The sequence below is a fragment of the Oryx dammah genome, unplaced genomic scaffold (genome assembly GCF_014754425.2).
Source record: "Oryx dammah isolate SB20612 unplaced genomic scaffold, SCBI_Odam_1.1 HiC_scaffold_1, whole genome shotgun sequence".
NCBI classification, from domain to species: domain Eukaryota; kingdom Metazoa; phylum Chordata; class Mammalia; order Artiodactyla; family Bovidae; genus Oryx; species Oryx dammah.
In genome coordinates this window covers 60875092-60899180 of record NW_024070185.1, presented here as the reverse complement: position 1 = coordinate 60899180, position 24089 = coordinate 60875092, and the positions used below count along the sequence as shown (strand labels likewise).

The 24089-nt window shown below is 52.7% G+C and overlaps 1 protein-coding gene across 1 annotated transcript in view; it reads left to right on the top strand.

The window, feature by feature from the left end:
• SHB (SH2 domain containing adaptor protein B) overlaps positions 1 to 24089 on the top strand; it is a 138163-nt gene that overhangs the window by 96101 nt on the left and 17973 nt on the right. Inside the window, exons 4-5 of the mRNA XM_040226066.1 lie at positions 10302 to 10473; positions 17136 to 17255. Coding sequence (XP_040082000.1) covers positions 10302 to 10473; positions 17136 to 17255 — 292 coding nt within the window. The remainder of the gene's footprint in view (positions 1 to 10301; positions 10474 to 17135; positions 17256 to 24089) is intronic.

Here is a 24089-nt window from a genome sequence, read left to right as displayed (position 1 = left end):
GACACCTAGGTCCCCACCTTAGATCAGTGCCTGGCATGTAATGAACACACAAGTATTTATTAAATTATTGAGTAAATTAGGTCTCAGGAAAACCAACCCCAAGTTCTCTTGAGGGGTAACACAGCCTGCTCTCACAGAGATGGTATGTTTTCACATCACTTTTTCAAGCTGTACACCTGTCTTCTCTTCAAATGAGGAAGAGGGGCCTGCACAAAAGAGGGGCGTTTGTGAGTGGCTGGTGATGGCTGTGGTTGCTGCCATTGGTCTGAACTAGAAGCCGAGAGTGTGTCCCTGGATGTTTGAGGACTGGCCCGTGAATCCGCCTGCCAGGTTGTGGGTGGGGAGACTGGTATGCCAGTAGGTGACAAGCAGGGCCCTGAGAGCCAGGCACCTGTCCCATCCTGTCATTCCTCTCCTGTAATTCCATCTATGGATGGGCAGCAGCAGAAACAATGAGCAGCTGGGTTGAGGTCTGGGGCTTCCTGGGAGGGAAGACTCATTTCTACAAGTGCCCAGCCTGCTTCCTGCACATGCTCTGAGGCTTGTGGATGAGCGAAGTCCCTCTTCCAGGCCCTAGGACTGATTCTAAGTGTCTGTGGGTATCTGCAGGTGAAAGTGTTAGGAGACACACTGTATTAGATCTGAGTGGGCATTCTCCATCTGACAGGAGCCCAGCCCAGAGCTAGCAGAGCTGCAGGGTCCAGATTTAAACCCCTGGGCTGTCACTTGCTAGCAGGGTGACCTGGGTCAAACAGCCTGTTTCCTCATCTGTAAAACCAGGTGGTAATTGGAATTGGTGCCAGAAGTCGGGAGCACAGTAAGTGTTCGGTGGATGCTGGCTTTTGGTATCTTTATCATCACTACTGTTTTTGAGAACCTGTTGCACTCTAGATAGGATTTGTGCTGAACTTGTTAGAGACCCCTGGGATTCGGAAGATATGGGTTCAAGTTCAAGTCTTAGCTGTCGACATGGGACAGTCCCTTTTGCAGCTGGTCATTTCTCATTTCTAAAATGAGTTATGATGGTGGAGATGGCCTGCTTTGGCAGCTGTAAAGGCCTCTGCATTTAGGTCATTTTATCATTTTCATCAGGACTTAACCCTGCTTTTCCTGCAGCCAAGCAGCAGCCCTCGGGGTGGGGTCTTTGCACCAGGCAGCCACATCCATGTTTCCCTTTTGGGGTGCAGACTAGGAGGATAAAGGCATGCTCACTCGTGCCAGCCCCTCCTTCCCCAGTCCAGGCTTGGGTGTACATGCATGGACAGCATTCCTGGAACCCAGATGGCTTTCCTAGAGCCCAGGCAGCCTCTAGGCACCCACTTCACAGGCTTCCCCATGCCCTGCTTCTCGGGAAGTCACCACTACACCCTCTTATAATGAGGAAATTCTGTTCTCAGGCACTGCCCTTGAGATATGGCAGCATGGTGTCCTGGGGCCTGCATGTGCCTGTGAGGGGAACACAGAGGCCTGTTGTTGGTGATCCTAAAAGAGCCAGCCAAACATGTGCTGAGCTGCCCATTGTCTTAAAACTTATCTGCAGGTACAGCCTTCACTCCCTGGGGAGAGGAGAGAGTGAGGCCTGCTCTTGAACTGCAGGGGAGAAGGGGGCTTCACCTCTCTGGGCCTCAGTTTCTCCACCTGTAAAATGGAAATTCTAATGCTTGTCTATGAGGAACAAGTGAGATGATGCAGAAGGTATGTTTAGAAAGTTGAAGCAGCAGAGGACCATTGTTGGGAACCGAGTTTTAGTCAAGTAGGAGTGCTTGCACATTGTCATGAAAGCTTCCATAGACTCTGGGTCATGGGGGGCTCCCCTCCCAAATCAGTGCACAGTCTCCCTCCTTGCCCCCTCTTGGGGGCTCATGACTGCCTGGGCTGCAGCCCCTTATATGCCTCTCCACCCCTGCCCTCCCCACTCCACACCTGTCCCCTCTACCAAAAACCGGCCAGAGTCAAAGCCAGCAGTGTGCAGGAATCAGCACCCTAGACTGTGCGGAAAGGGTGCTGTGGGCACCTTCGTTCTAGTCTCTCTGCCCTTGTGTTTTCAAAGTAATAGGATATCCATGAACAAACACCAGACCTGGAACACTATGCAGGCCCCTCCTGTCAGCCCCATATCTGTTTCCGCCTCATCCACATGGGGCCTTAAAAGGCCTTTTCAGCACCTGAAAGCTCTGAGCACAGGGTTTTGTTTTCAGTTCTCTAATCCTTGTTGCCCCTGCGTAAGGGACTCTGTCCTGTGCTGGAGAACTGGGGAGGCCGGAGGCCAGCCAGAAAGATGCAGCCACTGATCCACAAGCCCCACCTGGGGACCCAAGGCCCTAGGTCCCCTTCACTTCCTTCCAGTTCCCTATGAACCATCCTTAGGGGCCAACATCCATACTCGTGGTCAGCCCGGAGAACTCAGGGATGTTTGGCAGACTGTCAAGTCTTCTTTCCCTGGCTGGCCTAGAGAAAGGCACTCCTAGAGCACCCCTAGGTGAGGGGAGGCTGCCCAGGCTTTTATCCCAAAGCAGAGGGGCAGGGGCAGAGGGCTGGGGCCCCCTGCCTGGCGTGACAGCCTGCTCCTCTCTGCTGGGCAGTCTACTTGCCCGGTCCAGGCCCCACTCATAAAAACATAAAGTCCCACCAACCTCCTCAGTTTGTTGTGAGGGTCAGAGAATGTCACATCGGGTCCTCACATATGCCTGCCTGTGAACAGGAAGCACTCAATAAAGGTCAAGTCATTTTTCAAAACTATTTTAAAATGATTTGAGGGGGGTGTCCAGCTCCTAAGTTTCCTTTCTTGATTGATGAATGAGGTTTTTTTTGGACCTGCTGACCATAAATTTGCGTGGAGATTCATTCACTCAATAGAGTCTAAGCATCAGGCACTATCCTAGGCACTGGGAATTCAGCTTTGAAAAAAACAGAATATGCCTTGTCTTCTTGGAGTCTTAGGAATTTCAGCTCAGGCTGGAGAAGGTGGTTTCTGATACAAGGCACTTAATCCTCCTGAGTAAATGAAAAGGAGCTGCTCTGAGCATGGATGTGGCCATGGGGAGAAGGGACCACCATGTACAGGGGCCCTGCCTGGACTTTGGTATGTCCTCTCTTACTAATCACCTCCATAATCCTTTATGGTTTAGGCCTTGTCAGCCCTGTTTTATAGAAGTGGCAGCTAAGGCTCAGAGAGGTTTAAAAACTTACCCAAAGTCACACAGTAGTGGCAGAGGCAAGATTCAAACCTGGATCTTCCTAACTCCAGAGTCCATACCCTCTCCACGAAGCTGAGCCGCTGCAGTTCTTTTGTCTGGCCTTGTTGCAGCCCATGGACTGTGTGTCAGGCACAGAGAACTTCAGGAGAGGCTAAGGCATGAGGCCTCATCTCCATCTGGTTCTGAGAAGACACCAGTGTACCCTGCACTGTCATATGGACTGCGGTGGGGTCAGACAATGCCTTAGACAGGGGAGGCGGGGTTCCGGAAAGGAGAAAGGAATTCCTTTCTTCTGGGCCCTGTGTACGTGTAACTTGCTTCAGTTGTGTCTGACTCTTTGTGACCCCATGGACTATAGCCCACCAGGCTCCTCTGTCCATGGGATTCTCCAGGCAAGAATGCTGGAGTGGGTTGCCATGCCCTCCTCCAGGGGATCTTCCCCACCCAGGGATCCAGCCCATGTTGCTTTTGTCTCCTTCATTGGCAGGCAGGTTCTTTACCACTAGCACCACCTGAGAAGCCTTCCACCTTGGGTGGTCTTGACCAAAGTTGCCCCCAGGAGGCAGCATGAAAGCTGACCTTTGAAAAATGGCTAGGATTTTTGCACCCATTGATAGTGAAGAAAGGGATTCTCCAGGGCAGACACAGCAGAGCAGAGGCCTGGAAGCAGGGAGGTGAGGGATGGGAGACCAGCTATTCTTTGTGACTGGAGCCGAGGGGTGGGTGTGGAACCCAGAAGGGTTGTCACCAAGTCACTGAGGGCCTCAAGCACCAGAGTGAGTTCTCTGTCCTTTCCTGTCCTGGGGACCTAGGAGCTAGCAAGGGTTTCTGGACCCAGAGAGCTGTGCTTTAGAGGCTTATGGGAATTTGGGAACCTGATCTCTTTGGCTAGCCCTGAATGATAAACAGGAAGGAGCCAGATCTAGAAGGAACACATTTATTATTTCATCTAAGCAAATATTTACTAAGCACCACCTCTATGCCAAGCACTGTAGTCAGTTTAGGGGCTGACAAGATATTGGAGAGGAAAATAAGTCCTAGGTACTGTCCCCCAGAGAACCCCATGGGCTGTCAGGGGAGGAGTGGCTGGGGGCTTGTTAAGCAACATACAAGAGAAGGGTGGAGTGCTGTGAGCTATACTGGAGGAGGGGGAGTTCTCAGAAGGCAGGATGCGGAGGTTTTGTGGAAGGCAGGCTTTTGTGCCAGACCTTGGAAGCTTCTAGACATCATACAGTTGGTGGTCATTTCAAAGACTAAATAAGGGAGATACAATGCCTGCCGGGCCAGCCCTGTCACTTAGCTCTGAGATCCAGATGGTAACCCCCTCCCTTCACTCACAGGGTGGCAGGGTTGTCTTGAGGGTTAGAGCTAGCATGGGTGCTTGTTAACACTGACCCAACTTCAGGCCTGATTGCTATGAAATCTATAATACAAGTAGGAAGGGGACCACCAACAGCAAAGGCTAACCTGGATGGAGGAAAGGCCTCCCAGGAGATCTGAGCTGGGTCTTAAAGATCTCATCAGATCAGAGCTTTGGAAGGGTATTTAGGGCATCGCGAAGGACCACCGCACCTGCCTTGGAGACAGAGGCTGGTGGAGCCGTTAACTGGACCACCTCTCCCACTGCCACCAGGGCTCTGGTCCCGTCATCGCACCAAGGATGAAGGGCTCCAGAGGCCTGGCCCTGCCTGCCTGAGTCTCCCCTCCCTCCAGCAGAACCCTGACTTCTATTTGTAATTGCCTATAGGTGGAATTAATTAGATACTGTCATTCTAACGACTCACAGGGATGGTATGTTTTTTCTCTAAATGCAGATATTCTTTTGAGGGCTGTATCTTCCATTATCTTTTACAGAAAATCACTAAATTAAAAGAACTGCCTTTTAAAATTGCAGATTAAAGAGAAACTTAATTAGAAGGAATGAAAACAGTTGTGTTTGGAGCTTTTGTTCTTAACATTTTTTTTTTTCCCTTGTGCTGCTGAATCACTGCACTTGGAGTTTGTATATTTTTATTTTAGGTGGAATGATTTGCCTAATTAAGCCTGTCATTCATCACCACCTGTTCCCTCTAAAATATATGTCTATATTATTAAGCTTGCAAGCGAATGTATAAATTAATTCAGTGGGGAATTGCAGTGTTGACTGGAACATTATTAGGTTTTATCCAATTTATCTGGTATGAAAACTGATATTTTTCCCCAGTAAAATGAAACAGCAGCTCATTAAGTTTCTTCATTCAGTCCCTATTATGTTGTGGTCATGTACTAAGGATGGGGGAATGGGGGCAAATATGGTGTAGCCTCTGCTCTTGAGGGGCTCATGGGGAGCCAAACAAAGAAACTGGCCATTAGGGTACCATAGGCTGAGATCAGAAAACTAAGATCATGGCATTTGGTCCCATCACTTTATGGCAAATAGATGGGGAAACAATGGAAACAGTGAGAGACTTCATTTTCTTGGGCTCCAAAATCACTGCAGACGTGAAATTAAAAGACACTTTTTCCTTGGAAGAAAAACTATGACCAACCTAGACAGCATATTAAAAATCAGAGACATTACTTTGCCAACAAATGTCCATCTAGTCAAAGCTGTGGTTTTTCCAGTAGTCATGTATGGATGTGAGAGTTGGACTATAAAGAAAGCTGAGCACCGAAGAATTGATGCTTTTGAATTGTGGTGTTGGAGAAGACTCTTGAGAGTCTCTTGTACTGCAAGGAGATCCAACCAGTCCATCCTAAAGGAAATCAGTCCTGAACATTCGTTGGAAGCACTGATGCTGAAGCTGAAGCTCCAATACTTTGGCCACCTGATGTAAAGAACTGACTCATTGGAAAAGACCCTGATGCTGGGAAAAATTGAAGGCCAGAGAAGGGGTCAATAGAGGATGAGATGGTTGGATGGCATCACTGACTCAATGGACATGAGTTTGAGTAAGCTCCAGGAGTTGGTGATAGATAGGGAAGCCTGGCATGCTGCAGTCCATGGGGTCACAAAGAGTCAGACACAACTGAGCGACTGAACTGAACTGAACTGAGGCTGAGATCAAGGTGAGTCTGGGAAGAGGGTGAAGCCAGGGAGGGCTTCCTGGAAGAGGTGACTCCTAAAGAACAAGGTGGATGAGGAGAAAGGCAAGAGTCCTGATGATTCACACAAAGAACACAGCTTGGAAGGTGGCATGGTGAGACCTGAGACTAGATAGGTTGCCCGGTTATTGGTCTTGAGAACCTGCGTTCCTTCCATGATCATGTTGCATGCTCCATGCCTCTCTTCTCACCTTCTGGGCCAGGAGGTGTGTAGTAGGATTTTATACTGGCAGATTTTCCCAGATTCCGATTTAGCCAGTGGAGCACCCAGATTGTCCGAGGTGAAAGTGCCTTACAGTTCATCTGGTCTCTCACTCTTATCTGCCTATGGCAGAACTAAGTCTAGAACCTCGTCTCCCACCTACCCTTCCCACACCCCCACTCTGCTACCCCTGGGGCACCATTCACCACTTGGGCCAGAGGCCTGATGCACTGTCCTGTCTCCATTCTCTCCATTCCCCAAAACCAGAAAGCTAGCAGACGGGAGGCTTCATGGGAAAGTGCACACTGGTCCCGTTCTCCCTGACCCCTCCTCCCACTGGGCCCCGATCTCCATCGCAGTGCAGTGTTGCACAGGAGTCTTCCCCTGACTTGCCCCGCAAGTAGTCAAGTCCTGTTGGAGGCACCTCCCATACCCCTGTCATCATTGAGGGATTCAGCCTCCATCACCTTCCCTATCTCTCTGCCTCCAGGGTCACCCCTAAACCCTCTCTCCATCAGCAGTCAGAGAGGTCTTTAAAGCCCAGTCTGAAGGATGACATTCCTTGATTCAACCCACGCATAGCATCAAGTCCCAGCTCTTTAGAAAGGTGAGCAGGCCCTCACCTGTCTACCTGATCCCAGTGCTTGCCCCTGCCCAATGTCAGCCATCCAGGGCTTTGCAAGCTAGATGGCTCAGGTCAGAACCTGCTTCACCTCTCCCTCACACCCCCTCCCAGAACATGTACCCCATTTGATTGGTTGCCCTGAGGGCTGGTGTGGTTCCCTGCGAGCTCTGACTGGGGAGCTGGGCTGCTGGGAAGCCGGGGGAAGGACATATGTGTGGGAGCCCTGCTCTGAACATCACCCTTTTATCACCACTGTGAAAGCTCAGCTCATCAGCCAGATGGAGGAGAATGTTTGTTTCTCAGACATTCAACCCCAGGATCTGTCCCCTAGAAGGGCCTTGAGGTCATTGCCACCTGGCTGTCTGTCCCCATGGTTGGACACAGGACAGAACTGTAGCCAGAGAAGAGGGCAGGGAGGCCCCAGGAGGGTCCTCACTCTGCCCCAGTCCTGGCATCACAGGCTGTGGGTGTCTGGAGGTTGGGGCTTGGCCTCTGCTGTGTGTTCTCACGGAGCTTAGGGTTTTCTGTGAGCCTTCTTCACCTGGACTTGCCAGCCCCGTCCTCCAACGCTCAGGCCGAAAGTCGGTAGTGACCTTGACCCTCTGTCTCTCTCTCCCTCCATCCTGAAGACATACACAAGTCCGATTCTCAGTCACTTCCATCCACCTCTCTAATACCAGCCCGTCCTACAGGAGCTTTCTCACTGCTCGGCCTCACTCCTCATCCATCTCACTCTCTCTCTCTTTTTAATTAACAAACTTTTGGTTTTTTAAGAGTAGTCTTAGGTTCACAGCAAAATTGAGATGAAATTATGGAGAGTTCCCATAGACCCACATCCTCCGTCCCTTTTCAGCCCAGCAGGCCTGTTAAAGAGTACCAGGTTGAAAGCTTTCCCCATCAGAAGTCAGAATTGCTCTTCATTTCTCTCAGAATAAAACCAGAGTCCTTCCCAGGGTCCACAAAACCCCCAGCCACGTGGCCCTGCTCCCTCTCACTCCCCTGGGCCTCAAATCCCACCCAATTCAATCTGCTCCAGTTGCCCTGGGCTGTGTTGTTTATCAGTCACCCTCAGCCCATTCCTAAAGTCAAGGGCCTTGAATCTGTTCTTCCTTCTCCCCAGAATGTCCTTCCCCCAGAGGTCCACACTGCTCGCCCCGCTTCCTCCAGGCATTTATTCAGATGCTGTCCTTTGAGAGGCCTGCCTTGTCCTGCTTTCCTTTTCTCCAGAGCACTTAGCCCCAGCTGGTGTGCTGTGGATCTGACTGACTTTACTTGTTGTCTCTCAGACCCTGAACTCCTGAAGTGGGGATTTCTGTTTTGCTCAGTGCTGTTTCCCCAACTGCGAACCATGCCTGGCCCACGTGGACGAGAGTCTAGAAGGGACAGCCTGTCAGACCCTGCTGCAGTCATGAGAGTGACCAGACACGTGGGTCCAACCTGTCTCGAGCCTTCCGTTGGCAGGAACCCCCCTCCCCGCTGTTTTCTGTAGTGATTATTAGAGAAGCCTGTCTCAGAGGGATGGAAATGCTCCACCGCCCTGATGGATGATCTGGCTCCGTGGCTGAGACACACGAGTTCATTCACCATCCTCGGTGGTCCATAGACCACACATCACCACTGTCATGGCAGGAGTTTCCCACCACCTTCCGTGAACATGAAGTTGATTGCTGTGTAGCTGGGGTCAGAGGACGGCTCGCCACGTCCGTGCTTGCTGGCTAGGCCTGGGGAGATTTCTACCATTGTGTGTCTGTGGACCTGTAGCTGGACGTGGTACATGGTTCCTCAGGCCCTGGCCCAGTTTACTCAGCACTTAGTATATGCTGGGCCATCAAATGTAGTCCCTCATCTGATTCCCACAGCAGTCGGTATGATAAGAAATAGGGCTTCGGAGAAGTGGAGTGGCTTAGCCAAGGTGCACAGCTGGTCATGGCCAACTTCAGAGGGGGACTCAGGGCAGTTCGGAGGCTTCTGCGAAGTACTTAGTACGTGTCCACATTGAGTAGGCATGATCAGAGTAACGAAGGCAAACCTTTATGATAGCATTTACTGAGCACGCCAGGCGCTCTGCCGAGACAGCTGTTAACCCCCTGGCAGACTCCTCACAACAGCCCCACGAGTTGGGTACAGTCGTCATCCCTAGTTTTCAGATGAGGCAACCGGAAGCCCAGAGACGTGACTTGCAGGTGGACTACTGGTCTCTGCCAACACTTCTGGCAACTCCAATTTTGTTTGTTTTTAAAATATTTATTTAGTTGCGGCCTGCAGGATCTTTCATTGTGCCACAAGGGCTCCAGAGCACATGGGCTCAGTAGTTGCAGAATGCAGGCTTAGTTGCCCTGAGAAATGTGGGAAACTTAGTTCCCTGACTAGGGATCAAACCTGCATCCCCTGCACTGGAAGGTGAATTCTTAACCACTGGACCACCAGGGATGTCCTGGGAACTCCAGTTTTAGCTCAGTATTTTCCATTCTTTGTGGGTTGTCTCCAGGGTCCTGCCCTCCAAAGGTACCTCCCCAGCCCATGGGTGAAGGATGCTCTTGCAGGACCAGGGCTGGAAGGAAGGCACATTGTAGGGCTCATCCCACTGTGGTGGGCACTGCTCCAGCCTCACCTGGGGGCTAATCCAGGACGGGGCTGGCTGTGTGGAGGACCCACGCAGTGGGGTGAGTATAGAGGAGCAGATGGCTGTGATGCAACACACCCATTGATTGGAACTCTCTGGTTGTCCCAGGAGAAAGGGGGCAGATGTGGCCAGTGCAGCCCTGGGCTCAGGGGAGGATAGGAGAATGGAGGAGGAGAGGAGCCACTTGGAGGCAGGTTTTTGGCACAAAATAAAGAAAAACTTTGTCCCTGATAACAGTCTAGGGAGCAGGGCCCCCGCTGGGAGTACCATGTCCCCTTTGATAGAGGTTGCGGGAGGGTTCCTTTGGGGATAAGGCTGAGCTCAGTGTCCTCTGGAGATTCAACCAGCCCCACGATTGCACCATCTGATTGTGACGGCACCTCACATCCTGGTTTGGAAAGCCCACAACTTTTGAGCTATGTTTGTTCATTGCCTGGAACTCTTCTGCCTGCAGATTATAAATCATCAACCAACCGTGCTGATTTCCTGGCCCCACTATGTGCCGCCAGTAACTTGTTGGGCTGAGCTCTGGGTAACCAGGTAACCGTGCTCTTTCTTTCTCCCCGACAGCCCAGTTTAATGGCAGTGAGAAGCGGCAGTCATCCCCCTCGCCTTCCCGGGACCGGCGGCGCCAGCTTCGAGCTCCCGGAGGAGGCTTCAAGCCCATCAAACATGGGAGCCCTGAGTTCTGTGGGATCCTGGGAGAGAGAGTGGACCCTGCTGTGCCACTGGAGAAGCAAATGTGAGTCCTCAGGGAGCAAAGCTCAGTCTCAGCGGCCAGTTCGCGGAGTCGCTGTCAACGCTCATAGAAGGCCAAGGCCACGGCCGAGTCTGCCCGGTCAGGGTTAAAGCACACCTCTCCTGATTCCTGGCCCTGTGCTTCCTCTCCCTCCTCTGTATCACCTGCCCGCCTTCGGATGGCTAGTAGGAAGGATAGAAGATCATCCACATGGTGTTCTCCTTACTTCTGTATCCTCCATTCTAGTTTCATCATGTAGCAAGTGAGCTTTTAAAAAGCTAAATGTATATTAAACCCTCTTGCGTGATTGCATATTAGCTTTATTTATAGTAGGAGTGATATTTTTGCCCCACATCCCTGGAAGCTCAGATGGTAAAGAATCTGCCTGCCATACAGGACCCGGGTTTGATCCCTGGATTGGGAAGATACCCTGGTGAAGAGAATAGCTCCCCACTCCACTACTCTGGCCTGGAGAATTCCATGGACAGAGGAGCCTGGCAGGCTATAGTCCATGGGGTCACAAAGAGTTGGACACGACTAACCAACACATACACATGCTAAATCCTGCTGCCTATTAGCTTTATTTTATAGCAGGAGTGATCTTTTTGCCCCACATCTGCTTGGTCTTAGTTGGGCAAGACCTTGGCACTCTTGATTTGGGTTTCCCCCAGAGAGTTCCCAGCTTTAATCAGCATCCAAGTCCCATCCCTGCTGCCCCTTGCCCCCTGCTTCTCCACAACACTCCGGTGAGTGTTGTCTGCATCCCCTTGACCAAGATGGTCGTCTCCTTTCTCCGCTGGGGTCTCGGGTCCCTGCTCTGCTCTGAAACCTTCCATGGCTCCCCATGGCCTCCAGGATAAAATCCCACCTCCCCAAATTGCCACTCGTTCTGTGAATTGTTCCACATACCTGCCCTAGAGTAAGTTTCTCCGGGAACTTAACAAAGCACATCCTGGATCCCATGCTCATACCATCAGGGGCATCGCCCTCTTCACAGGTGAATGTGGGATAAGTGGGGTTATCATCTTATTGCAAAATGGGAAAATCGGGACCCCAAGAGATGTGGAGCCTTGGCTAGGATCTCCTGGCTCAGAGTGCTGAGGCAGGATTCGAATGCTGTGACTTGACCCCACACCTTCCTCTCACTTCCCTCTTGTATGCAATTTTCCCTCACTTTTAGCACATGGCCGGCACAGAGTAGGCACTCAGTAAGGCCAGGAGATTAGCAGACACCCAGCGGGTTCCTTGTGAGACCTCGTCGAGTGCCTCATATACTATATTAGTCTCCACCCAGGGGATTCTGGTCTCGCCCGGCCGGCAGTGCATCCCTCACAGGAAATGCTCCCTCGCTGGGCAGGATGCAGAGTTTTCCGAATGATGTCATGCGCTCGTGTGCCCTTTTTTAAGCGTGTGCTGCAGCCTCCTTTGTGACAGCCCTGCGCCTGCTGCACAGAGCACATGGAGGGAGGGGGAGGCTCCCAGCAGGTGTCGTGTTAATCTCTTACGTCTCACAGCCACACAGATTGGGTGGCAGGTTTTGCTTATTTCTGATCAGACTGTGTGCTTTTTAATCAACAAACAAAATATAATCCAGAGAAGCCTGGGAGCTATTCAGCGTGCATCCTGACCCAGGTCTGCCTGGGCTCAGCGGCCCAGCCTCCCTTCTGCCCACACCCGGACGGACTTCATGAGCCCTGTGAGGGCAGGTCTGCCTTTCCTTTCCTGTTCCCACCCAAAAGGCCCCCAGCCAAATCCAGAGTCGTGGCTGGCTTTTCCTCCCCATCATCTCATCTCCCTGGGGTTATTCCAGCCTGCTAGAGGCCTGCCTCATCACCCAAGAGGTAGGGTGGTGGGCTTAGGTAAGATCCCACTTCTAGCAGGGCCTCAGGACCCAGGACCCAGGACCCAGGACCCAGGCCGAGAGGTTCACTATATCCCAACCGGGCTGATGCTGCCTCAGAATTTAGTAGGCACTTCCAATTCCCGACTTTTCCCCACCCTAGTGCAGGGGAGAGGGAAGGTGGGCACACTGAGCAGGTGCCCCAGTCTTAGAGGGCTGTCAGGGATGGGTAGTCACACTTCTGCCCAGGCACCCAAACTACTCTCTGGCCCTCCTGGGACAGTGGAAAAGCTGCTCAGGTACTAAGGGGCAACTGCTCCCCAGCCTCCTAGAGGCAGCCCACTGCCCGCTCCATTCTGCATTATTATTACCATCAGCACATAAACATGTCCTAGTCATGAACTTCTTGGTGTTGTCCAGTCGCTCAGTCACATCCAACTCTTTGTGACCCCATGGACTGCAGCACTCCAGGGTTCCCTTCCCTTCACCATTTCCTGGAGCTTGCTCAAACTCTTGTCCACTGAATCAGTGCCATCCAACCATCTCATCCTCTGTCACCCCCTCCTCCTGCCCTCAGTCTTTTCCAGCATCAGGGTTTTTTCCAGTGAGTCAGCTCTTTGCATCAGGTGGCCAAAGTTTTGGACCTTCAGTTTCAGCATCAGTCCTTCCAATAAATATTCAGGCTTGATTTCCTTTAGGATTGACTGGTTTGATCTCCTTGCTCTCCGCGGGGCTTTCAGGAGTCTTCTCCAGCACCACAGTTCTAAAACATCAATTCTTAGGCACTCAGCCTTCTTTATGAACTTCTTAAAACAAACAAATAAATAAATCTCGACTAGACATCCCCATCTGACTGTAGCCCCTGTTGGGAACGTAACCTCCGTGAGGGCAGGAACTTGTCTGGGTCACCATTGCGTGCCCAGTGCCTAGACTGGTGCCTGGCACATAATAGGTGCTCAGTGAATAGGTAGCTGTCCCCTTGGTGAACAGAATCCCCAAAGAGCTGTCAATGCATTCGCTCTCCCTTCCATTACCTCCCATTCTCTCATCCACCCCAATCTGCTTCCCTTTTCTGCCCGGGTAACCAGCTGACCTCTTCTGACCCCTGTGGCAGCCAGCACATTAGACGGCTCCCTCCTTCTAAGACGCTCTCTGCTCCCGGTTTTCCTCTGCCTCCCCCGCCGGCTGCTCACCTCAAGCTGACCTGAAGGTTATACTGTCCAGGGCTCAATTTCCAGCTACGTGCCCTCCCTGGGTAGTCTCCTCAGGATGCTGGTGGTGAGTCACCAGTTTGCATTCCCAACCCACACCTCTCCCAGAACTCCTAACTCCTACGACCAGCTGCCTTCTTGGCATCTCCACTTGGCTTGGGCATCTTAAATTTAACACGTTCAAAACTGGACTCCTGATCTCCTGGACACCCGCTCCTCCCCAGTTTGACCACCTTCCCCACCCCACCCCAACAGCATCACATCTACCACGTTGCTCAAGCCACAGTCCTGAAGTCATCTGGATTCCTTTGTTGGCGTCACACCAGCATCTAGTACATTACGAACTGCCAGTTTTCCGTCCAAAACACATCCCGAATCCATCCATTCCTGTCATCTCAGGTCCTCCCGTCTGGACCACTGCAGAAGCCTCCTCGCCTGTCTCCTGCTTCACTTTCCCTCTGGCCATTCTCCTTTTGTAAAATCGTCCAGAGCCAGTATCTCTTAACATCTCTATTTAAAACTCTCATTGCCTTCCCTATGCTTACAATGAAATCAGACTTCTTCCTGTGGCCCACACGGCCTCGGGGAACTGGGCCCCGCCCCCTGTTCACCGGCATCCTGTCCCACTTCCCACAGTCACAGCACTGAACCATTCTTGCTGCCTTTTTGCTCCGTGAGCACCCCACGCTCATTCCTGCTCCTGGACCTTTGCACTTGGTGCTGCCTCTGCGGTGAACGTGTTTTCTTTGGCTCTTCACATGATTGGCTCCTTCTCCGTGCAGATTCTCAGGTCAAATGTCATCTCCTCGGGGTTGCCCCCTTGTCCATTCATTCCATAGTAGGCACCTCCCCCACCCCAGTCACTGCCTTATCACAAACCCAGTATTGCTATATAGCAGTTGTCACTATCTGAAATTGTTTCCTGAATCTGTTGGTTGACTCTCTATCTGCCTGCATCAGCCCTTTAACAAGGATATAGTAAGTGGTAAGTAAATAATTGCATGATCTCATGGGTGTTGGATGGACTGGGTGGTGATGGTTGAGTCTTCTTAATTCCCATGGTTCACGCCTGAGCGGCCAGCTCTACAAAGTCCAGTGCATCCCCAAGATGGCCTCCTGCCTAGATTCTTTCAGTTCAGGCAGGTCCTCCCTGGGCCCAGGGGTTGCCAGCCAGGCCCATCCTGTCTCCTGGTAGCCATCCTCATCCTGACAGTCTGCCCTCTCCTCATCCCGGAGTTGAGTATCCTTTGCCTCTTCTCTCCCCAGTTCCTCCCGTTTTTCCTTTGATCTTCGACCCCGAGCCCCCTGCCTTTCTCTACATGTGGAATGGCTGGAGCAGCTGGGGAAGGAACCAGCAGCTTACCCTATTTACCCACCAGGGTCACCCTTAACGAGGATCTGGAACCCCCGAGGCCCGTCTGCCAACGCCTCCCTTAGAGACACGTGTCCTGTGCTCTGGGAGTCGGACTCAGGCAGCGCCTCCCTGGTGACTACTTCTTGGCCTTCCCTGAGGATGGCTCTGCTTCAAATAGCTGAAACTTGCTTGGCTAATAAAATAGCATTTTGTCAGCTCACTGGGGCTGTGTTACACAGGTGAAATTTCCTGGAAAACAACCTTGGCCAAACTGTTAACTCTCATCTCTAAAGTCAGCTCCATCCTTGTCTAACCACGTCTCCCAGTTACACTCACGTATCTTTTCTTAAACATACACTGGCCCGTCCCATCCCTGGGAGTGTTGTAATTATGGCAATCCGTGCAATTCCCAGCATCACATCCTCTTAGTTTCTGTGTAAGTATAGACAGGAAGGTGGGTCTGCAGTGTACACTTCCCCTCGCCTTTTCCCTCAGCGAGTCCCCCTCCAGATGTCCAGCCCCGGGTCTGACCTGTGAGCGGTCACCTCTTGGGCCATCAGTGACTCTATCACAAGCTCAATGGACAGGGATACTCACATCTCTATCACTCTGCAGTCTTTGCTTTCCTAGAGCTGGTTGAGTTGGGGTTTTTTTTTTTTTTAGGTTATAATTATGTCATCTTCATTGCTGCTAACTGTTTAGAACACTGCCTTATAAAATGGCAGAACGTGCAGAGAAAGGCAGTGTGATGCTTTTCTCCACGCAGGGTGTCTTGTATCAGAACTCTCACGGGTACTGTTCACAGGGCACTCCTGGCCCACGTTCCAGAGGCAGGCTCCTCCATACACCTGGGGGAGGTATAAAATTAAAATGCAGTCTACACAGCAGCAGCCTGAAATACTGGTAGTTGGGGAAGTGACCTTTGGCTGTCTGCAAGTTCACTTCTCTTTTGGCTGATGCTGGTAGCTGCCAGTTGCTGAAACTCACCCCATTGCAGGCTCTCCATCAGCCCTTCAATGCATCATTCTGTTTAATCCTCACAACCCCAAAACAGGAATGGAGTGACCCTAACTTAGCAAACTGAGATGCACCCAGATTTAGCTTCTTGCCCCAGACTCCCAACCAGCCAGTGGCAGAGCCAGGTCTGTGCCTCCGCGGCTAAAGCATGATCTATCCTTGACCACTGGCACCTCTGGTTCCCTTCCTAACCACATCTCTGGCCATCTTCCCACTAATCCAATCCCTCAGAGACCATAATGTAAGGAAGCAGTGACCTGTTCTGAGTACACCTACTGACCAGTGTCCAAGGTCTTCACTCTGCCACTGAAATTTTACCGTCAACCCTTCCAGTCTTGAGAACCCACGTCCTGCTTTTTCTTGCGCTCGGGGCCTTAGCCAGGCACCTGCCACGGCACCCTCCCATGTGATTCTGCCCGGAAGCAGAACTGCTGGGCTTCCCACGTGGTCGGTCGATGCCAGTGCACTTGGCGGGAGCACTGGTTTGGCCGCCCCACCCCACCGCTTGCTTTCCTGAGTGACGAGCACCGCCCTCTGTCCCGCAGATGTCGCAGAGCCAGCATGTGTCCCGCCTGTCAGCGCCCTCTGACGGCCTCCGTGTCTCTCAGAGAAACCAGAGTCCTCGCATCACCTTGTGCACAAGGCCCCCGACCCAGCCCTGCCACGGGGCCTCTTAGGCCTCAGCGCCCACACCACCCCCTTGCCTCAATCTAGCCGTCACTGGCCTTCTTGTTGTTTCCAAAACATGCCAGGCATGCTGCTTTGGCTGCCTTTCTTCTGCCAAATAGGCTGTTTTCCAGCGTCTTCATTTGTGGCATCTTCCCTCAGCTCCTTCAGGTCCATACTGAAATGTCACGCCCTGCAGAAGGCTTCCCTTGCTGCTGCTTAAGACAGCAGTCCCTCCTGCCAGCTCCAAGCCAGGCGACCCTGCTCCATGTCCTTCGTGGCACCCACACTAGACTTTGCACATCATGGTGTGGAGGCCAGGTTTGCTCACCATACTCTCCCCAAGACCTGCATGCAGCAGGCGCTCTGTCAATGTCTAATGAATGACTGAATACACACGTGTGCACAGGCACATGTGACATCTGCATGTACAGGGATGCTGCCTAGTGACAAGGAGGCCCAGGATGCCCACAGCTGCCCTCCAGTGGGGCTGAGCCTCCTCGGGGCAGATAGGATTCGGAATGTCAATGGTGGAGGTCTATCCCTGCTGCACTCTGACCCCATCTCTTCTCCGCAGATGGTATCACGGAGCCATCAGCAGGGGCGATGCTGAGAACCTGCTGCGCCTCTGTAAGGAGTGTAGCTACCTTGTCCGGAACAGCCAGACCAGCAGGCACGACTACTCCCTCTCCCTGAAGTGAGTAACCTCGGCCACCCCTGGCCCTCAGCAGCCTCCCGCAATGTGCCACCCGGCCTGGCTGTCTGAGGCAGAAAGACCCACCAGTGTCCCCCCGGGGAAACTTGCCAGCATGAGTTATTTCAGGTCTTGATTTTCCAATTTGATCTAATTCTCCTGAGACACAGAGGAGTTTTTATATTCTCCATTTCTACCTTCCTTGAAGAGGAGGGGCATTTTCCTAGGATTTATGTTAAATATCCAAGAATAGCTTCCACATCTGCCGTGAGCCAGGGACTATAGAAGCACTTAGCGCGTCTTGTCCCTCCTTCATCTTGTCCCCATTGTGCAGGTGAGGAAACTGAGGCTCAGAGAGGGGCCAGGGCTGACCCGAGGGGGCTGGGTCAGCACTCAAGGCCGGATGTTTGACGCCCCACTGCTCCTGCTGCCCCCATGAGAACCACCCTTTCCTTATGTTCTTGGCTACTGTTTGGGAAAGTCTACCTTTTATGTGTCGCACGAAGGTTGTAAGGAACCCCACGGAGAGCCAGGAAGAATCTTGCTGACATGATCACCTACAGCTGCTTTGTATTGCTTTTAGGATATGTGCCCCTGAAATAAGAAAAGGGTTTTTTGATTGAGGGTTTCATCCTTCAATGCTGTTGCTGGATGGAACCCAACAGATTGATTAAAACCCATTTTACAGATAGGAAAAGTGAGGCTGGGAGAGAGGAGGGATTTAAAGAGTTAATGACAGAACTGAGATATAAACCCAGGTCCTTCAGCCAGCACAGACCACCAGAAAGCAAGCAACTGCCTGCTTTCTTTCTACTCAGCTTGCTGTTTTTCAAGGCCAGGTGATGCAGAGAGAACTGCTAGGATGCATCAGAAGAGCCCTGTGCAGGCCAGCCGTGAAGTCAGTAGGGTCAGTGCGCACAAACAGAGAGAGACTGGCCTGGGTTCTCCGCTCATGACTGACCCCACCTGCAAGGGACAGTGACAAACTGCAGAGTACAGCCTGGGCAGGAAACAGAGGCACTGGAAGTCTGCCTGGAGAAGGGAGGATGTGTGGGGACATGGAGGAACCACAGATCTCTCAAGGACATCAGGGCAGAAGTGGTAGATGGGCATATGGATTCCAGGTCAGCGAGAGGTGCGGTTCTCTAACCCTTCAAGCCTATCAGGAATCAGAGCTACCTCAGAAGGTAGTGAGTGTCTCATCACTGGGGGTGTGCAACCAGGAGCTGGACAGCTGCCTTGCCAGGGAGGACATCGAGGGGATTTCTGAGCCTCTGAGAGGGCACTCAGAGCAAGCGGCACATGGCTACTTCATTGTCCACCATCAGGCCTGACAGCTTAGAATCAGGCAGGTTTTATTGCAGCCAAGAATTCAGTACGCTAAACTGTAGCTGGGCTGGTGGCAGCCAAAATCAAAGGGGCTGTCCCTGCCTAGGGGGGAGGGCAACAGTGGGTAGAGGGGCACACCACTGCTGTGCTGCCAGGGTCGGGGGTCTTGAACTCCCCACTGCTCCATGCTGCCCCTTCCCGCCCCCACTGTTCGAGGTAACCTAGCAACCCGGGTGCCCATGAATGATGCTTCCAGATCTTCACCTTCCTGCCTCCAGGTGAGCTGTGCCTTTCTGGGCTGCAGGAGGTGAGAGAGGTGAGTGACATCAGATATGGGACTCTATGTCACCATCCATCCTTCCTTGCTGACCTGGACAGACTGCCTACTCCCTGGTCTTCCTCACACTCATCACACTGGCCGTCTCTGAGCTCCTCAGTGTATTTCATTCCTCCTGGAATTCCGTCATCTGGGACCAGGTCAGAGGCATCTTCCCTAGAGGACTGATTGAAGGCACAGAAGAGGCGGTGGGGCGCCCCACTCCAGCCCAGTCATTCCTGTGCATGGCAGGGGCCCATCGCGCCTCCGTTTATTCACCGGGAGCACACGAGGAATCTTGAACCAGGGGTAGGAACTACTCACACCAGCAGGGCCCGCAGGGTCCGCTCCCCAGCACCCTGAGCCCGTGCCATCTGTCATGTGGACAGACACAAATGCTGGCTCACGCTTCAGAAGAGTGTGTGTGTCGCGGTTCTAAGGGTGTAGTTCCCTTTTCGTCCCGGGTTTGCTCCCTTCCCTGGACCCTCCTGCTCTGTCACCGGCTTACAGTCCAGGGGCCAGGCTTTCCCACTCCCCGACCTCGTGGCCTCAGCAGCCGTGTCACCTTTCTGAGCCTGTGTCCTCCCCTGTGCACAAGAGGCAATGCTGTTCTCCATATAGACGGAGAGGCCCACCAGTGTCCCTGGCTCTCCGGATTTCCCCTGGCTTGCTGTGGCCAGATCCCCTGCACCTCCCGGGCAAGAGGAGAAGGTCGGGGGCGCAGCTCAGGGGGCCCTGTGCTGGGACCTCGACCAGAGCACTCTGCCAGCAAGCCCGCGTTTGTCCTCCTGCACCCGTCCTGTCTGTTCTCATTATCAGGAAGTGCAGTCTGGTTGACTGGTCTCTGCCCATGGATGCACAGGTAGAGGGTTTAGTTTTGCATGCTTGTCTAGAGCCATTAGAGCCCAAACGCCAGAGGGGTGGTCTTACCTGGTCAGCTTTCCCTCAAAGGAGGCCAGAAGTAGGGAGGAGGGTTGGGTGGTCCATGGCTGGTCAGGGCAACCTACTAAGGGGAGTTGGGCTTGTTTTCCAGAGCAACCCCAGTAACCAGCCAGGCTGCCATCCAGGGAGAGACACCTGGTATTCATCACCTCAACCCCAAATGGAACTGCCCTGGTACTGAATGTCCCAGCTGCTTGGGGCAGGTGCCAGCTTTGCCAGCCACCATGGAGGTTTGGGGTCTCTCTGATGCCGAAGGCTGCCTGGCAGGGGTGGGGTGGGGAGTGGCATTATCAGGATTGCAGTGCATATTGACATTGGAATTCTGGCTATGTTATCATGTGAGCCTTGGGCCCTGCTGCGAGGGTGTTCTGGGGAAGAGAGAGAATTTGGGGGAGGGTGGCCCCAGGGGACAGGGCCCTCCACCCCAGAGGACAGGGCTCATCCATCCGTCCCTTGGCAGATACTTATCAGAGCCCTGGGTACCAGGCACGAGGCTGGGCAGAGGGGGGAGCAGAGGTGAGGACAGTCTGGCCCAAGCAGCAGAGCTCCCAGTCTGGGCCTTGTTGCTGGCAGAGGGCTTGGGGGCCAGAGCTGGCATAAGGGCGGGAGGGTCTGGAAAAGCCGCAGGGCAGAGGTACATTGAACCTTAAGGAGAGGGTAGGTATTCCCTAGGAAGGGACAGTTGGTGGGCATCTCAGGTAGAAGGGACATGCCAGGCAGAGCCCTGGAGATGCAGAAGAGCCTAGGCAGGGCTCAAGCCCCACAGAGGAGCTGATACTCAATTTTTAGTGATGGGGCCACCCTCAGGCATCCATCCGTATGCTTAAACCTCACTTCCACCCTGAGTACTCGCTGCTGCTGCTGCTGCTAAGTCACTTCAGTCGTGTCTGACTCTGTGTAACCCCATAGATGGCAGCCCACCAGGCTCCCCCATCCCGGGGATTCTCCAGGCAAGAACAGTGGAGTGGGTTGCCATTTCCTTCTCCAATGCATGAAAGTGAAAAGTGAAAGTGAAGTTGTTCAGTCGTCTCCTACTGTTCGCGACCCCATGGACTGCAGCCTACCAGGCTCCCCCATCCATGGGATTTTCCAGGCAAGAGTACTCACAGTACTTCACAATTTAGAAAACCTGCATGTTGATGTCGGGACAGCCCCATGGGGTAGTCAGGGCAGACATCACCACCCTCGTCATCAATGTCGAACCTCTAGTGACCTTAGATGCCCAGCTGGTCCAGTCCCTTGGCTTTGTGGCCAGGGAGGCCAAGACCCAGAGGGGACTCACGACCGACCCAGCTACCCAGCTGCAAGTGACCACACAGACAATAGAGATGGTGTCTGCATCCCACTGTGGGGACCAGTCAGATCCCTGGACCAGGCCAAGCAGCCACCCCCCTGCCCCTTCACCAAAAACCTTTCCCTGCACCCATGGTAATCCAAGACGGTGCCTGCCTTCCTCATTTTCTCACATCACTCCACGGCAGCAGCCCCCACCATGAAGCAGTCTCACAGAGGTCCTGCCTCGTCACTTTTCAACACTGTCCTCAACCCCTTCTGCAGAACTCTCCGTCTTCCCATCTCCAGCCTGACCCACCAGGGCACTGGGCCATTGGCCGCCAGCACACACCATTGACCCCTGGTACACTCACTCTAGCCTCAGGAAAGCAAAAGCTTGAGCTCTTAGAAGCTGGCAAGAAAACATCACCCTCTTACACAGTTTCCTGTCTGGAAAGGCAAGCAGTGGGAGAAAGGGATTAAAAAAAAAAAAACTCATTAAAAAGGTTCTTTAGGCACTTTGGACTGTGAATGACTCTTTGCAAGTTCTAGTTTCATGAGTTTTTGCAAAGGAATCTGGACAAGATGAGGGAAACAGGACTTCAAAGCCTGGAGGGTTGACAGCTGGGAGGTAAGGAGGGCACCAGGGCCTCCTCGTATGCTTGGGAAGGGGACAGACAGAGTGACCCTCCTGGCCTCACAGAGATGCCCCTGCTGCTTTGACCTGGGCTCAGCCCAGCTCTCTTTAGGCCCTGAGCTGCCATCCCCAGTAGGGTACACAGCCCCAGGGAGGCCTCGAAAGGTGCCTTCAGCTTTCAAATCCCCACAGGCAAACTGCGCAACAACCTTGCAAATGTGGCCCAGATTCTGTCCTCAAGAGACATTTCTGACCTTTCCATCAGATTGCAACTCAGCCCCGATCTCTCAAGAGTCTTCCTCAGCCCATAAGCTCTGTCCCTTCAGTTTCTTGTCAGTTACTGGGCTCCAGTCTCCAGGAGTTCATAGCCCAAGTGGGGAAGAGGTGGCATTTACACTGGTAACTCAAATACTCACAGAACATGTTTAAGGCTACCTAAGGCAGAAAGTGGGCTTCCCCTGATGGCTCAGACGGTAGGAGACCTGGGCTCAATCCCTGGGTCTGGAAGACCCCCTGGAGAAGGGAATGGCTACCCACTCCAGTATTCTTGCCTGGAGAATTCCATGGGCAGAGGAGCCTGGTGGGCTACAGTCCATGAGGTTGCAAAGAGTCGGACACGACTGAGTGACTAGCGCTTTCACTTTTTCACTTTTCAAGGCAGAAAGTGCTCAGGTCCGTGCAAGAGGGAAGGAACCAGAAGAGGGGGTGTTGGAAGGCTGGGCAGGTCTTAGACTGTGGACAGGGCAGAGAGGATAGCCAGGCAGAGAAGATGGCACAGAGACAGGAAAATGCAGAGCTTGTGTAAGAATAGCAAGTAACATTGGCAGGAGCCAAGGAGAAAGGCAGCACTGATCATCCAGCTGAGGAACTGGGGCTCTATCCTGTACATCAGGGAGCGTTCCTGAGGGTTTTGAGCAGGGTTGCAGTCTTGTCCCCAGAGCTGTGCTCTAGAACCATTCATGAACCGGGTGTCGAGTGGAGCATCACTCTGCCTCCCTGTGCCCTCTCATGTCCACAGACATGCCACCAAAGCTAGCACAGTCCAAGAAGTGGGTGGGAGTCCCGGGGGAGATCACTTTTAAAGATGTAGAGGGAGGGACTTCCCTAGCAGTACAATGGTTAAGATTCTGCACTCCCAATGCAAGGGGCTCGGGTTCAATCCCTGGTCGGAAACTAAGATCCCACGTGCTGCATGCTGCTGCTGCTGCTAAGTCGCTTCAGTCGTGTCAGACTCTGTGCGACCCCAGAGACGGCAGCCCACCAGGCTCCCCTGTCCCTGGGATTCTCCAGGCAAGAGCACTGGAGTGAGTTGCCATTTCCTTCTCCAATGCTTGAAAGTGAAAAGTGAAAGTGAAGTCGCTCAGTCGTGTCCAACTCTTAGCAACCCCATGGACTGCAGCCTACCAGGCTCCTCCGTCCATGGGATTTTCCAGGCAAGAGTACTGGAGTGGGTTGCCATTACCTTCTCCGCACATGCTGCATAGTGTGGCCAAAATCTGCTTTTTTAAAAAAGTAAAGATGTAGAGTGAAAAGCATGGGCTCTGCAACCAGTGAGATACATGGGTTTGAATCCTTGCTCCACTCTTAACTTCTATGTGGTTCTAGCCACATGAATTTACCTCCCTGATCATCACTTGGAAAGCTGTGTAGGCCACTCTCATGAAGTTCTTATAAAAATTAACGCAGCCCAGCAGGTCCGGCCCACAGCAAGTACTCGGTATATGCCGGTCTCCACTCCTCCCAGCCTTCCCAGAGCCTTTAGAAATTGCCACGGAGCCAGCATGGTGGACAAGGGTGCTCCGGATCACACACCCTGGGGGTGTGTCTGGGCTATGGCTGCCTCTGGATGACTTGCGCCGGTGTCTGTCCCCACACCCAGTGCCCATAGAAAGAGGGTCCAGCATTTGATTCGTAAATTTGCTTCCAGGTCAAGGTCTCCATGGTCAGGACAAGCTTCTCTTTCTGCTCTGTCCTAAGGACAGTGGGAAGACCCCACCTCCTTCTTCAGGTGGGGAGGAGGGGGCGGGACGATTTATCAAGAAAATGCCTCCTGGTCTGATTGCCAAAAGAGGCCCTTCAGGTTCCCACCTGGAGCTGAGGTTGTGCTGACTGCTGGGCAGCCAGCCTTCATCCAACAGATGCTCCCCGGGAGGGTGGTACGTGTGGCGGGGCCAGAGGAGACGATGAGCTGTGTTCCTGGGGTGCTGGGGGCGCATTTCTGTTAAGGCTGTTTTTCTTTCTGCTCTCCCCTCATTGATTTATATGGTAAAGGAGAGAGTTTTCAAACAGTAGGCATGTCTGGGTCTAGGCAGGCGGGCAAGTGATTAATCTTAGTTTGTTG